Here is a 13,287-nt window from a genome sequence, read left to right as displayed (position 1 = left end):
TCACGGCCATTCCGTGTGTTACAGAGTAGGACTGCTCCATAGGGTTTTCTTGGCTGTGATCTTTACAGAAGCAGATTCCCAGGCCTTTCCTCTGTGGTGCCACTGAGTGGGTTTGAGCTGCCAACTTTTAGGTCACAGTCAAGTGCAAACCATTTGTACCACTCAGAGACCTGTTGAGGACTATTATGACCGCATTAAAAGAAGAGACTTGTAGCTATTGTAACTTCTCTGAGTTCACACAGCCAGTGAGTATTGGACCTGGGAAGGTGAACTCGGGCCACATCTCAGAGGCCAGGCTTTGACCGCCACCCTCTGCTGCCTTTGAAGACAGATATGGATCTGCCCTCCTTGAGCGTTCAGTCTAGTGGGCCAGATGTACTGCAAGGGGGGCTGTATGTGGAAAGTGCAGGGTATTTGGAGAGCAGCTGTGAGGGCACCTAAACTGGATTTCAGGGCAGGGGCAGATCAACCAGTAAGAAAGATACGCATGAGTTTACAGTAAACAAGGACACATGGGATTAATTGTGTTTACTTACTGTAATGGATTGAATTATGTCCCCCCCAAAATGTGTGTATCAACTTGGTTAGGCCGTGTGTGGTTGTCCTCCATTTTGTGATTTTCCTATGTGTTATAAATCGTAATTTCTGCATGTGGTTAAAAAGGATTTGGGTGGCATTGTAACACCCTTACTAAGGTCACAGCCCTCATCTAATAAAAGGCAGCTTCCCTAGGGTGTGGCCTGCACCACCCTTTATCTTGCAAGAGATAAAAGGAAAGGTAAGCAAGCAGATTGTTGGGGACCTCACACCACCAAGAAAAAAGTGCCAGGAGCAGAGCACATTTTTTGGACCTGAGGTTCCTGCTCTGAGATGCTCCCAGACCAAGGGAAGACTGATGCATCACAAGGACCTGCCTTCAGACCCAACAGAGAGAGAAAGCCTTCCCCTGGAGCTGGCTCCCTGAATTCAAACTTGTAGCCTACTGGACTGTGAGAGAATAAACTCCTCTTTGTTAAAGCCATCCACTTGTGGTATTTCTGTTATAGCAGCACTAGATGACTAAGACGCTTACTGATCTGTAGTGCACAATTTCGCATGAGTTTCAAAGATGTGGTAAAAAAAAAAAAGGTGAAATTGTGCACTACAGATTAAGTAAGCACGAGTAAAGCTGCACATACCTTCCTTACTGGGTAATCCATCCCTATTCCAGGGCCCCTGGACAAAGTGACATCTAAATGGAGGCTGAAGAATGAGTAGGAGTTGGCGAGGCATAGGAGAAAAGGAGTAGGAGAGAAAGGAGGAATCTGGACATGATGTGGTCTGTTTGAGGAAGTGAATATAGCTCAGAATGGCTGGAACTGAGAGCCAAGGATGTAGGGCTGGAGAACAATGAGTCAAGAGAGCTCATGCTGAGAAACAAGTGTGGAGTTGAGTTCATGTCTCTACTTTCTCTTTTATTCACTGTTACAGGACCTTGGCTAATGGACTTAATTAACCTTAACTCTGTGTCCCTCATTGTTAAACTATGGGTACTCTCCACAGATGACTGTTGTGAGAATTAAATAAAATAATACACACTTAACTACATTATTCCCCTTAGTACTTATCTAACATCAAATTTAAAAAACCCATTGCTGTTGAGTCCATAATTTAGCTCCATTATTTTTCATCCATGGGAAACATCTTTGTGTGCAACTTTTACTACCATTTACTTTTTCTCCAACCCTTAAGGAATAAATGACAGGCAGCCAGTTAGATGGATTATGTTCTTAATTAAATTCTGCTAGTTAAATAACTCATGCAAATGATCTTGAGCAAGTCGTAATCCTACCTTAGCCATCCCATCCATACAATTAGGTAGTTGGACTTTAAAGTCTCTTCCAGTGCTAGCATTGCATAATGTAGGATAGGCAGGCAAAACACCTCTCGATCAGGTTGCCTGGTTCAAATCCTAGCTCTCCCCTGTACTTGTTTATGATCTTGGACAGGTTACTTAACCTCTCTGTACCTAAATTTCATCATTTGTGTAATTAGGATAGTAATTGTGCTTACCTCACAGGGATATTATGAAAATTAAATATCTGTAAAGTGCTTAGAACAAGGGCTTCAAACAAGTTCTTCCCAGTTCAGCCATGGCCAAGGAAGCAAAACCAGAACAGACTTGAACTTTTAAAATTTAGGTGAACCGGAATTTGGGTAATAGAAAAAATTATGGGTCAAAACCCTGCCAGAAACCTGATCTCCCTCTTAGAAAACAAGGGCAGCATACTTGTTGCATAGCAACCAGACCTCTTGCCCATCGGATTTTGAGCAGAGTTAGAAACAGCAGTGTCCTGCTCAAAGATGGCAGCTCACTGTGCCATTTTGAATGTGTTTCACACTCCACTAATAATCCTGCTAATAATCCAGACTCATGCATCAGGCTCCTGAAAAGGCTCACTACCCCTCTTCTGAATCTCCCATTCCAGGGCTTTGACCTATAATTTTTTCATTCTGGTTATTGTTCTGGACCACTAAATTGTAAAAATTCAGATCTGTTCTGGTTTCACTTCATCTGCCATGACTAAACCAGTTAGAACTTGTTTGAAGCTCTGCTTGGAACAGTGTCTGGTCAATACTAAACCCCAAAAACCAAACTCAATGCTGTTGAGTCGATTCTGACACATAGCAACTCTATAGGACAGAGTAGAACTGCCCCATAGGGTTTCCAAGGCTATAATATTTATGGAAGCAGACTGACACATCTTTCTCCCAAGGAGCAGCTGTTAGGTTCCAACTGCTGACCTTTTGGTTAGCAGTGGACTGCTTAGCCACTGCACCACCAAACGCGGTTAATGTTTTTATGATCCAGTCAAGTCAAGGGACGTCAATATATGTCTACTGCATATAAAGTGGGAGCCAGGTTCCTGTTTCGTTGGGAAACCCAAGGTGCAGCACAAAGGTTAGACCACTTAATTAGTACTCAACAGAGAACATCTGCCTGGCAACAATGCGAGAGGTGACAGGCTGGATGAAGACTGGCAGCAGCAGTGAGACTCTGGCGTGTCCGTGTTCCTACCTGTGCCAACAGGCGGTTTACAAGGCACAAAGTGTGAAATAATAAAGTGCCACAAAGTGAGGGAAACAGCTACATTGGCATTGAGCCGACTGGGGAATCTCGGTTCCTTTTCAGAATACAATGCTGAGAATGAGAAGTCCCACAGTCAGCTAAACCCCCGTCATACAAAGGGGCAGAAAATATAAACAAAGCACACAGGAAGAAACAACAAAGTGAACTGGTCAGAAAAAAATCTCAACTGATCAAGAAAATGTCTCAGAGCCAGGAGCATGTTACAGAGAGCAAATGCACTAGGATTGCTAAATGAAGCCCCTTGCCAATGTGAGAAGACATCCCATCAATTTCTCCTGCCCTGGTCCCTGCTTGCCTTCCCTACCTGGCTGGTCCCATCTTGGTACTTTTGAGAAAGCTGCCACTCGTGTTCATATTAGAAATGTCACCACACCAGTGCTGCCATTTGGAAAGGACACTGACCTTTTCTAAACACTTATGGACTTGACTAGGGAGCCCTCTTGGTACAGTGGCTAAGCGCTTAGCTGCTAACCAAAAGGTCGGTGGTTTAAAACCACCATCAACTCTGTGGAAGAAAGATGTGGCAGTCTGTTCCCGTAAAGATTACAGCCTTGGAAATCCTATGGAGCAGTTCTACTCTGTCCTATAGGGTTGCTATGGGTTGGAATTGACTCGAAGGCAATGGGTTTGATTTTTCTTTTTGGAAAGGCTTGACTAAGAAGCCCTAGTGGTGCGATAGTTAAGAGCTCAGCTGCTAACCAAAAGGTTGACAGTTTGAACCCACCCAGCAGCATCTCAAGAGAAAGACCTGGCTATCTGCTCCTGTAAAGATTACAGCCTAGAAAACACTTTGGGACAGTTCTACTCTGTTATGTGGGATCATTATCAGTCAAAATCGACTCAGTGGCACCTGACAGCAACAACGGCAAGGGCTTGACTTACATCATTTAATATTCTTAACCTTTTAAAGGTAGATATTACCTCCGAGTAACAGATGAGGGAACTAAGACTGCAGAGGTGAAATAATTCTCTCAAAGGTGTCCAGTAAGTAGCAGAGGATAAATTCAAGTCCAAGACTGTCTGATTCCAACACTGATAGTGCCCTTAATTCTACATCATTCTCCCTCTGGGTTTGCCCTATGTCCTAGTCTGCACCTGCACCAAAGGCAATCACATACCTGGTGATGCTGGGGAGTCCTGTCAGAGCACCATGCCTGGGCCAGAGACACAGCCCAATGTTGAGGACAAGTTTGGCTCCTCCTGACTGTGGTTCAGAGGTGTCTTCTGCCCTCACAGAGCAGCTCTCTACGCCAAAGGTCCACACAACACTTGATCAGCTTCTCTCAATCCACTGATCCAAAAACCTCAGATGAGATGAGAACAAAGTCACGGAGACCTACTGATTCACTCCAAGTTCCTTAGCAGGTGTCCCTCAGGTCCTCAAGGCTTGGACCTGGGCTAAACAGTTCATACCTCAGGGTACAAATGTTTTCTTATTGATTTCTTGTTTAGATGCATTCAGATCGGAGAATTTGGATATTGATTCTTTGTTGTTCATGAAGAGGTGCTTTGTGGCTTAATCTGCAGGCAATATGCTTTAAAATAACATGTATTCAGATAACTGGGCACAGGGTTCCATGAATAGCCAACAGATCTTCAATCGTATTATTTAAATCCTCTATATTTTTTCCCTAATAATTTTCAGTCTATTTGATTAGTAATCAGTTTCTGAAAGTTTCTACTGTGTTATGGATATGTCATTTTCTCCCTCTAACTCTGTCAGTTTTTACTTCATTGATTGCTCAGTTTTTTGGTGCCAATACAAGTTCAGGATTATTATATCTTCCTGGTGGATGGCTCCTTTTTATCATCATTTAAAGACCATCTTCCAGAAGAACTAGAGAGTGCCTGGCTACCACTAGATTGGCAGACAAATAAAGGATATTACCCATGAGTACAGTGCTCCTGTAAAAAAGCCATCCATATGAAACCAAAAGATCAACAATCACTAAAGCAAAGATGAGAAGATGACAGGAAAACTAGAGTACTGGAAAAGGAACAACCAGGACACAATTAAAAAGAATGGTGACACACTGTGAGAAATGCAACTAATGTCACTAAACAATTTGTATAGAAACTGTCAAATAGGAACCTAATTTGCTGTGTAAACTTTCACGAAAGCACAATAAAATATTTTTTTTGAAAAGACCATCATCTTGATCCCTAATATTTTTCTTTAAAACATGCAATAATTTCCCCAGTTTCCTCCCAGTATTGTCCACTCGCATAATGATATCAGTTCATATATATAATAAAAAGGTAGAATAGCAAGATATTATATTTCATCCTTGCCTTATTCTTGAATATTCTAATATTTACATTATTAGTAATAAGTCTAGCATTATGCTGACCTCACTGAAATATGCTTCAGGCATTCCTAAAGCCATTAGAATTAGCTGGGACTTCAACAACAACAAAACAAAAAGACCAAGGGAAATTCTACTTGGCAAATATCTGGCCATCCATGTTCCTTTCCGTTTTGGTAGGGATTGGAGAAAGACAGCAGATTCTTAGTTAATATAGTTAATATCAGGCCTTATTTTGATAATAGATGTTAATTGACTCAAAGTCTCCATTTCCCCAACCAGTTGTACGGAAAAATTCTGTATGTGTATGTTGCGTGTGTATATTTGCACTTTTACAAAGGAAATGACCATAGCTTTCATCAGCTTATTAAAAGGGTATATAACCCTCAGAAAGGTTAAAACCAGTTAGCCACCACTTGTTTCATATCATAAAAACTAGCTGACTCTTGGCAAGTGCCATCTTCTAAAGCTCAAAGTTCAGTTGTTCCTGGAGAAACTGTGTAAACTCCTTTCGGTATTTTTTTCTCTTTGTTTTTCGAAAGCTTCCTTCCTACCAGCTACTTTAACTATGACTGTGGACAAAGGAGATAATGTGAACATATCTTTCAAAAAGGTGTTGATTAAAGAAGAAGATGCAGTGATTTACAAAAATGGTGAGTATGTTTTATTTCCTTCCAATACCTCAGTGTGAGACATCAGATAAACCAAAACCAAACTCGGTGCCATTGAGTCGATTTCATCTCATAGTGACCTTATAGGACAGAACAGAACTACCTCGTACGGTTTTCCCAAGAAGCAGCTGGTGGATTCAAACTGCTGACCTTTTAGTTAACAGCTGAACTCTCTTAGCCACTGTGCCAACAGGGCTCCAAGACACCAGATAGCACATAACATATAGGGTCGTTATCCTATTGTGTGCTTGGGAGCAGATGTTTGACGTACAGCTGCCATGATGCAAGTTTATCAAATTCTAAGATAGAAGCTGCCCTCTTAGACAATGTGTTTGGTTACTTAATGAAATTAATTACATTGAGAATACATACACATATACATGTTGTATGTACGTACAATAAAAACTCCATCATGATGTGATAAATGGGGTCCCAAGTTCAACCATGCAAAATGTGGGTTGTTTTATTGTGAGGTTAAGGAAATTATCAAACTGAACCCAGGAAGCCAATTCGCAGCAGCTCTGGGATTTCCCCCTCTGTAAATTGTTTTTTAATCCAAATCTGTCTAGGTCCTTTCTATGGTTTGGCACCACCTAGTGGCAGTTGCCTCATTCAGCTGAAATATTGATGGGGATCATTCTGGGTCCTGTGGGTGGATAGGATTTCCAGGCTGGAGTAGTGATTTTAGGAATCTCCTGATTAGTTAATTAGTTGGCAGGGTTACCTGACATTTCCCACCTAAGTATGCTCACTCCTCTATGTTCACCTCTCTTTGCAGAAGATAAGAACTTTAGCCTATCCCCTTCTTCCTGTGTTTGGTGGTAGGGCTCAAAAATTTATCTGTCTTCTCTATCACCATGCCTTTTATGACTATTGGGAGAACTTTAAACGATTCAGACTTTTCATTCTTCTCCCACATGCAGTATGTTAGAGCATATTTTCTTTATCAGGTCAAGGAAAACTGATCAAATGGGAGGGCCAGACAAGGAAACTAGAGCGTTTGCATATGACCCATTGTTCTCCACTCCTCTCTCTTACCAGGTTCCTTCATCCATTCAGTCCCCCGGCACGAAGTCCCAGATATTTTAGAAGTGCACCTGCCACGTGCTCAGCCCCAGGATGCTGGAGTGTACTCGGCCAGGTACATAGGAGGAAACCTCTTCACCTCGGCCTTCACCAGGCTGATAGTCCGGAGTAAGTGATTGAGAAGTCACCACAATTGGTGGAGGGGTTGTTAGGGTTTTTAGTTGCAGGTAACAGAAACTGACTCTGGCTGGCTTAAGCAAAAACTAGGTATTGGTTAGAAGGGTACTGAGGATTCTTAGGAAAAAGGTGGAAAACTGACAAGCAAGTTGCGGAAAAGATAGGCTCCAGGGAAGATCTGAGGCTTAGCAATGGAAGGTGGTGGACTTTCTCTATAGGATATTATTACCACAACTCAGCTTTTACAATGTTTCTTTTACTTCCAGTTTTAAATTTCCAAGATAAAGAACCTGATTGGTTTAATACTGGCTAAATCTAGCCACCTAGACCAATTAGCTGTAGACAAGGGCAGAGCCATACAGTGTAATCACAGGATAATCTCCACAAAAAGGGCAATCACAGTGAACTGGGCAGCCTCCCAGAAAGGTGGCTCCTCGCAGGGTGAGTTGGGGCTCCTGGGTTGGCATAATATCTAGTTAAACATCAAGTCCTCTGCAAATCCCACACTTACCAGGTCATCGAATGGGCTTTTTATTTTCAGCTTTGAAAAATGCAAGAGTTAGAACAAATGAAACTCTTTTTTCATTGTGACTACCAGTGTGGAGAGTAATCATCATCAGTAGTTTTTCTTGGATTTTGCTTGGAGTTGGTCTATAGAAAGCAGAAGGTCTGCCCTGAATTTGCCCCAGCAATGCCAGATGTCCATGATATAAACATTCAGGCCTTCAGGTCTAAGTCCCTGGACTTCTCTGTCAGTACTCTGATGATTGGTCAGTACTTTGATGATTGGTATCTCTCATTCGTGAAGAGGGAGATTTTTTTTTTTTTGCTTTGCATTATTTTAATTAATTAATTCAACAACACGTATGGATCACAACTCTGTGCCAGGCACTGTGCTGGTGTTGAGAATACAAAGTTAACAAGACAAACCCCTGCCTGTTGGGTAATTCTCTATCAGAGCAGGTAGATACTTAAGTAGATAAATAGACACTGCAATATGACAATGGAAGTATAAAGAGAGTAGTTCATAAAGTTTAGGCTCCACACTAAGCCAGCTTTGTGGGTATAAAATATAAAAAAAAAAAAAATTTTTTTTTTTTAGCAAGGTATTTTTCAGGCAGTGCTATTTGAGCAGACCCAAGAGGAATCACCTGTATATCCCAGGATCTGTTTCCTCTTGGATGACTACTGTGCTTCTCTTCTATTAAGTGTCGTGTTAGCCTTTTTGTAAGACCAACCTTTTAAAAAATACATATGATTTATGATGATAGCAAAACGGCAAGATCCAGTCTCCAACAGGTTGCTTCACACATACCTCACCCCTATGTGAAGTTTCTGCAGACTTGGAGAGGCTGGTGAATTCCGCTTTGATTCTGCTCACAGGAGAGTCCCAGTGGCAAGGAAGCAATTATTTTCAGCGAAAGTTTTGTCGCATTGATTTCATTTAGATAGCTTTTCTCCAATCTGATATAACCCTGTATACCAGAGATTCATTATTAGATGCTATCAAGCCAATCCCCAACTTATGGCAACCCCATGCTGGCACCAATGGTTAAGAGCTTGGCTGCTGACTGAAAGGATGGCCTTTTGAATCCTTCCAGAGCTGACTTGGAAGAAAGGCTTGGTGATCTATTTCTGAAAAAACAGCTTTTGAAAACTCTATGGAGCATAGTTCTTCTCTGACACATGGGGTCGCCATGAGTTAGAATCAAGTGATGGCAGCTGGTTACCAGGGATATTCAGAGTCCAGGGTAAAATGGGACACATTTTCCAGGAACATCAGATGCCAATATATGATAAAAAGCTCAAAAAAAATTTTTTTAGTGTCAAAATAAATATGACATAATATAGACTTAAATTTAAAATTCCCCTGAAATACTAAGATAAAGCAAAAGACTTCAAACACATTTTTAACTTCAAGTTGTCTCTTTTCAGATTGCTAGGAATACATGTTCCTTTCCCTCTGCTGTTAGGGGTATTTCCACAAAACTGTTGGGCAGCACTGTGCTATCTAATGTCTGATGCCTAAGAAATTTAGAGTTGGACCACAATGATCTCATTTAAAGATATTTGTATTTCTCAGCATGAGATCTTTGATGTTCAGTAAGAAATGTGGTACAGCTGCAGGTAATTATTTATTCCTCATAACTTTAGAGTAGCTCTCCAGGATGAATTGAAGCCTAGGCATAGTCATTGCTTAAGGATTTGTATTAAAATATCACATGAGTTATATTTGTAGGATTTCTTCTTACCATAAATTCTCTCCCTTACAAAAGATTTTCCACAAGCCTTAAGTTTATGTGATTTCTCTCTTTATTCCATGAATATATGGTTTTTTAAACTACCAGATTACAAGACTTTTGAAGGAAATAACAGAAGACTAACTGCATACTCGTTAGTGTTTACTAACCAACTGTTTTCCTGACTTCGCTCTCCCCAAGGAACCTTCCCTATTACTCCCTTAAGTAGTGAAGCTGGGACAGGTCTACAGGAAGGAATAGGGATAAACAGAAAGCTCATTTTCATCTCTGTTGTCTGCTACCATTACTTTTTAACATGTGCAAATAACCTGTGGCCTGAATCTCAAGAAATCACTAATAAATGGTGCAAGAGCATTTTTTCCTTTATATATTAAGGTCTTATAAATGCTACCTTTTAGACATTTTGTAGCTTTATCTGTTAAGTGGAAGGCTGTAAGAGAGGGTTTGTGTTGACAGTCTCCCTGATTATTTTAGAGAAAATACTGGTGACCATGAGACTTTGCCAAAGAAATTATACAGTTACATCAGCTGTGGGCACAGGTCCAAACCTACTACTGAGAGACTAACATTCAGGGACAAAGATACCAATTCCTTTCAGATGACAAGTGAAACTAAATTCCTGACGACAAAAGGGTCATCCAAACCCCCTACATTTTCCTTATATTAGAAGGTATCCTTGGACCTATTCAACAATTGAGATCTCAGCCCTCCCAGAGGACATACTGCTCCCTGTATAAAGTGAACCACCAAGTGCTGGAGAGAGGTAGCCCAGAAATGAGTCTGTAAGCATTTTACCATCTTTGCCCTTTAGGTTTGGTGTATCTCATTTCACTTCTTACATGTTTTCCACCTGAAAAATAACTAATTGCCAACAAGTCAATTCAGACTCATAGTGACCCTATAGGACAAAGTAGAACTGCCCCAAAGGAGTGGCTGGTGGATTAGAACCTCCAACCTTTTGGTTAGCAGCTGAGTTTTTAACCACTTCACCACTTGAAAAATAGGTGAATGTTATTAGCTCCTGCTTCCCCCTTTGCCTTATCCCTCCTCCGCATACTCTAGGCCAGAGGATCTCAAACTTTTAGTATTCATCAGAATCACCTGAAGGGTGAGTTAAGCATAGATTGTTGGGCTAGCCACCCCCCCACCCCCCGCCCCCAGAGTTTCTCGTTCAGTAGGTTGTGGATGAGAGTCTGGGATATGCATTTCTGATCGGTTCCCAGATGATGGGGCTGCTACTGGGAGGGACCACACTTTAAGAACCACCACTCTAGCTCTACTCACATCTGTAGTTCCTGAACGTGCCATGCTCCCTTCCCCTGCCATACCTTTGCCTGGAACATACTCTCCAGTCTTATCCTCTCTGCTGCTAATGTAGGCAGTGCAGATCTAGTGCACATACCACTTCCTCTGGGAAGACTTCCTTTATACCATCTTCCATCCCCAAGAAAGGATTAGGCACCTCTTGTCTCTGTTTCTACATTATTTTGTGTTTACAAGTCTGTCTCCCACATTAGACTATTAGGTTTTAGAGAGCAGATGCTGTATTTCATCCATCTTTAGATACCGGTATCCAGTAAAACGACTGACACACAGTAGGTGTTCAATAAAGACTGTGGAGCACATGTGCGGTACTTATCCCAGCCTTGTTTTCCTTAACGAAAGGATGTGAAGCTCAGAAGTGGGGACCTGAATGCAACCGTCCTTGCACTGATTGTGTGAACAATGGTGTCTGCCATGAAGACACCGGAGAGTGCATTTGCCCTCCTGGATTTATGGGGAGAACATGCGAGAAGGGTAAGTCAAGAGTAATTGATGAGTAAGCTATGGATTTAAAAGACCATCATCAATGCTGGATTTAGAATTTTAGCTATCTGGATACAGATGGCAATGGAAGCTAAATGGTAGCTAGGCCATATGGTACCTCTATGTGAATTAGAAAAAAGGTGCCTTTTCCTCAACACTCTTTATTGCCAACCACTGGCAAGTTGTTATAATAATAAATGTAAAAATCTGTCATGTCTACAATATGAATGTCACCCCTAGGTTTATGCAGTGCATGGCCCACACAACTGTAGTCCTGATGTCCTCTCTGTGAAGCAGTTTCATTATCTGTAAAGTGGTCGTAAGAGGTGTCACCCTGCTCATGCCACAGCTAAGATTGACTGTTTCCATGCTCATTGGTATAGGAGAGACCCTTTAAAAGAAGAATCATGCATTTCAAGAAGTTGCATTTTTCATTCTGAATCAACTTTTTTTTCTCCCCCAAAGCTTGTGGGCTGCACACATTTGGTAGAACCTGTAAAGAACAATGTAGTGGACCAGAGGGATGCAAGTCCTACGTGTTCTGTCTCCCAGACCCATATGGGTGTTCCTGTGCCACAGGCTGGAAGGGACTGCTGTGTAATGAAGGTATGCTCAATCACACCTCTGAACAGAAGATGCTCCAGCAAGTGTACAAAGGAGATCCAGTTCCTGGAAATCACAGTTTACGATATACCGAGACTGCTCAGTCACCTACGTGTTGCAGGGTTACAGGGTTTTGAATTACAGATGTTTTCATCCAAAGTTAATTATACTTTCACATTAAGACACTGGACTTTATCATCTGAGGGTCTCATTAATAACAGATTCTGATACAATAGGTCTGAGGTAGGGCCTGAGAGTCTACGTTTCTGCAAAGCACCCAGGTGGTGCAGATGTTGTTGGTTTCCAGAGCATACTTTGAGCAGGAAAGCCACAGAAGAATTGTTTTTTCAGTAGACCGTAAAAATCAGAACTTTTAGGTTATATCCAGACAGGACTGGAGGCTTGAAAATTAAGGAAGTTAAGAGCTTACCTGCTGTGAACCTTACTCAAGCAATAACAACTTCCCCTGCTCCAAGAGTCCTTCTCTCTTTTCTAAGACATACTTTCCTGTTTGATGAGGTTTAGTGGTCTTCCAGTATGCATTTCACATTGACTTTCACACAGTAGCTTGACATGAACCTACAGCCAAATAGGCTTTTCAGTAATTTATCTTGCAAAGTGAGCTTTCTCCGTATTGGACGTTAATGAGAGTTACAGTGGAATCTTCCAGCAACTTGTTAACAATGCTCTAGGGCAGAGCAGTCCAGTAAAAATATAAAGAAATAAATATGGAATTAATTATGTAATATATATTAAAATTAAATATGTAATTTAATTTTTTCTAGTAGCCAGATTAAGGAAAAAGAAACAGGTAAATTAATTTTAATATTTTATTTAACATAATCTGTTGAAAATATTATCATTTCAACATGTCAATCAACAGAAAAAATTAATCAGATGTTTCATTTTCCTTTTTTCTTACTAAGTCTTGGAATTCTAACACGTTTCAGTTTAGACTAGTCATGTTTTAAGTACGCCATAGCCACACGTGGCTAGTGGCTACCATGTTGTGCAGAGCAGGTTTAGGGGTTTGGAGTAAGAGGGCAAAGAGGAGGGTCCCACAAAAGCAAGCTTCAGATACCTTCAACGCTTAACTCAGGTCCCTGGTCAGTCCCCATGGAACACTGAGGGAGCCACAGCAGTGGAGGAATCCCACCTGGCCTCTGAATTGTACACCTTAAGGTGAGAAGTGACTGCAGTCAGGGGGATATCCAGTTCCTCTTTCAAAAAAGAATATAAAAGTATCTTATTTATGTGACTTTTACAAAATCATGTGCACATGTGAGTGTTTTGCCAGGGCCTAGGAA

At 41.3% G+C, this 13,287-nt stretch overlaps 2 protein-coding genes across 2 annotated transcripts in view; both read left to right on the top strand.

Annotated features, from left to right (window-relative positions):
• The window catches only part of LOC135232469 (angiopoietin-1 receptor-like), a 61,867-nt gene extending 55,566 nt beyond the window's left edge, over positions 1-6,301 (top strand). The window contains exon 3 of the mRNA XM_064291818.1: positions 5,979-6,301. Coding sequence (XP_064147888.1) covers positions 5,979-6,127 — 149 coding nt within the window. The 3' untranslated portion in view covers positions 6,128-6,301. The remainder of the gene's footprint in view (positions 1-5,978) is intronic.
• Positions 6,302-7,123: 822 nt separating this feature from the next.
• TEK (TEK receptor tyrosine kinase) overlaps positions 7,124-13,287 on the top strand; it is a gene marked incomplete at its 5' end in the record, with an annotated part of 44,457 nt that continues 38,293 nt past the window's right edge. The window contains 3 exons of the mRNA XM_064290853.1: positions 7,124-7,301; positions 11,237-11,368; positions 11,843-11,983. Of these exons, the coding sequence (XP_064146923.1) occupies positions 7,124-7,301; positions 11,237-11,368; positions 11,843-11,983 (451 nt within the window). The remainder of the gene's footprint in view (positions 7,302-11,236; positions 11,369-11,842; positions 11,984-13,287) is intronic.

The sequence above is a fragment of the Loxodonta africana genome, chromosome 9, assembly GCF_030014295.1.
Source record: "Loxodonta africana isolate mLoxAfr1 chromosome 9, mLoxAfr1.hap2, whole genome shotgun sequence".
Classification (NCBI taxonomy): domain Eukaryota; kingdom Metazoa; phylum Chordata; class Mammalia; order Proboscidea; family Elephantidae; genus Loxodonta; species Loxodonta africana.
Note: the sequence above shows the minus strand (reverse complement) of the source record. Positions and strands in the feature narration are given on the sequence as shown.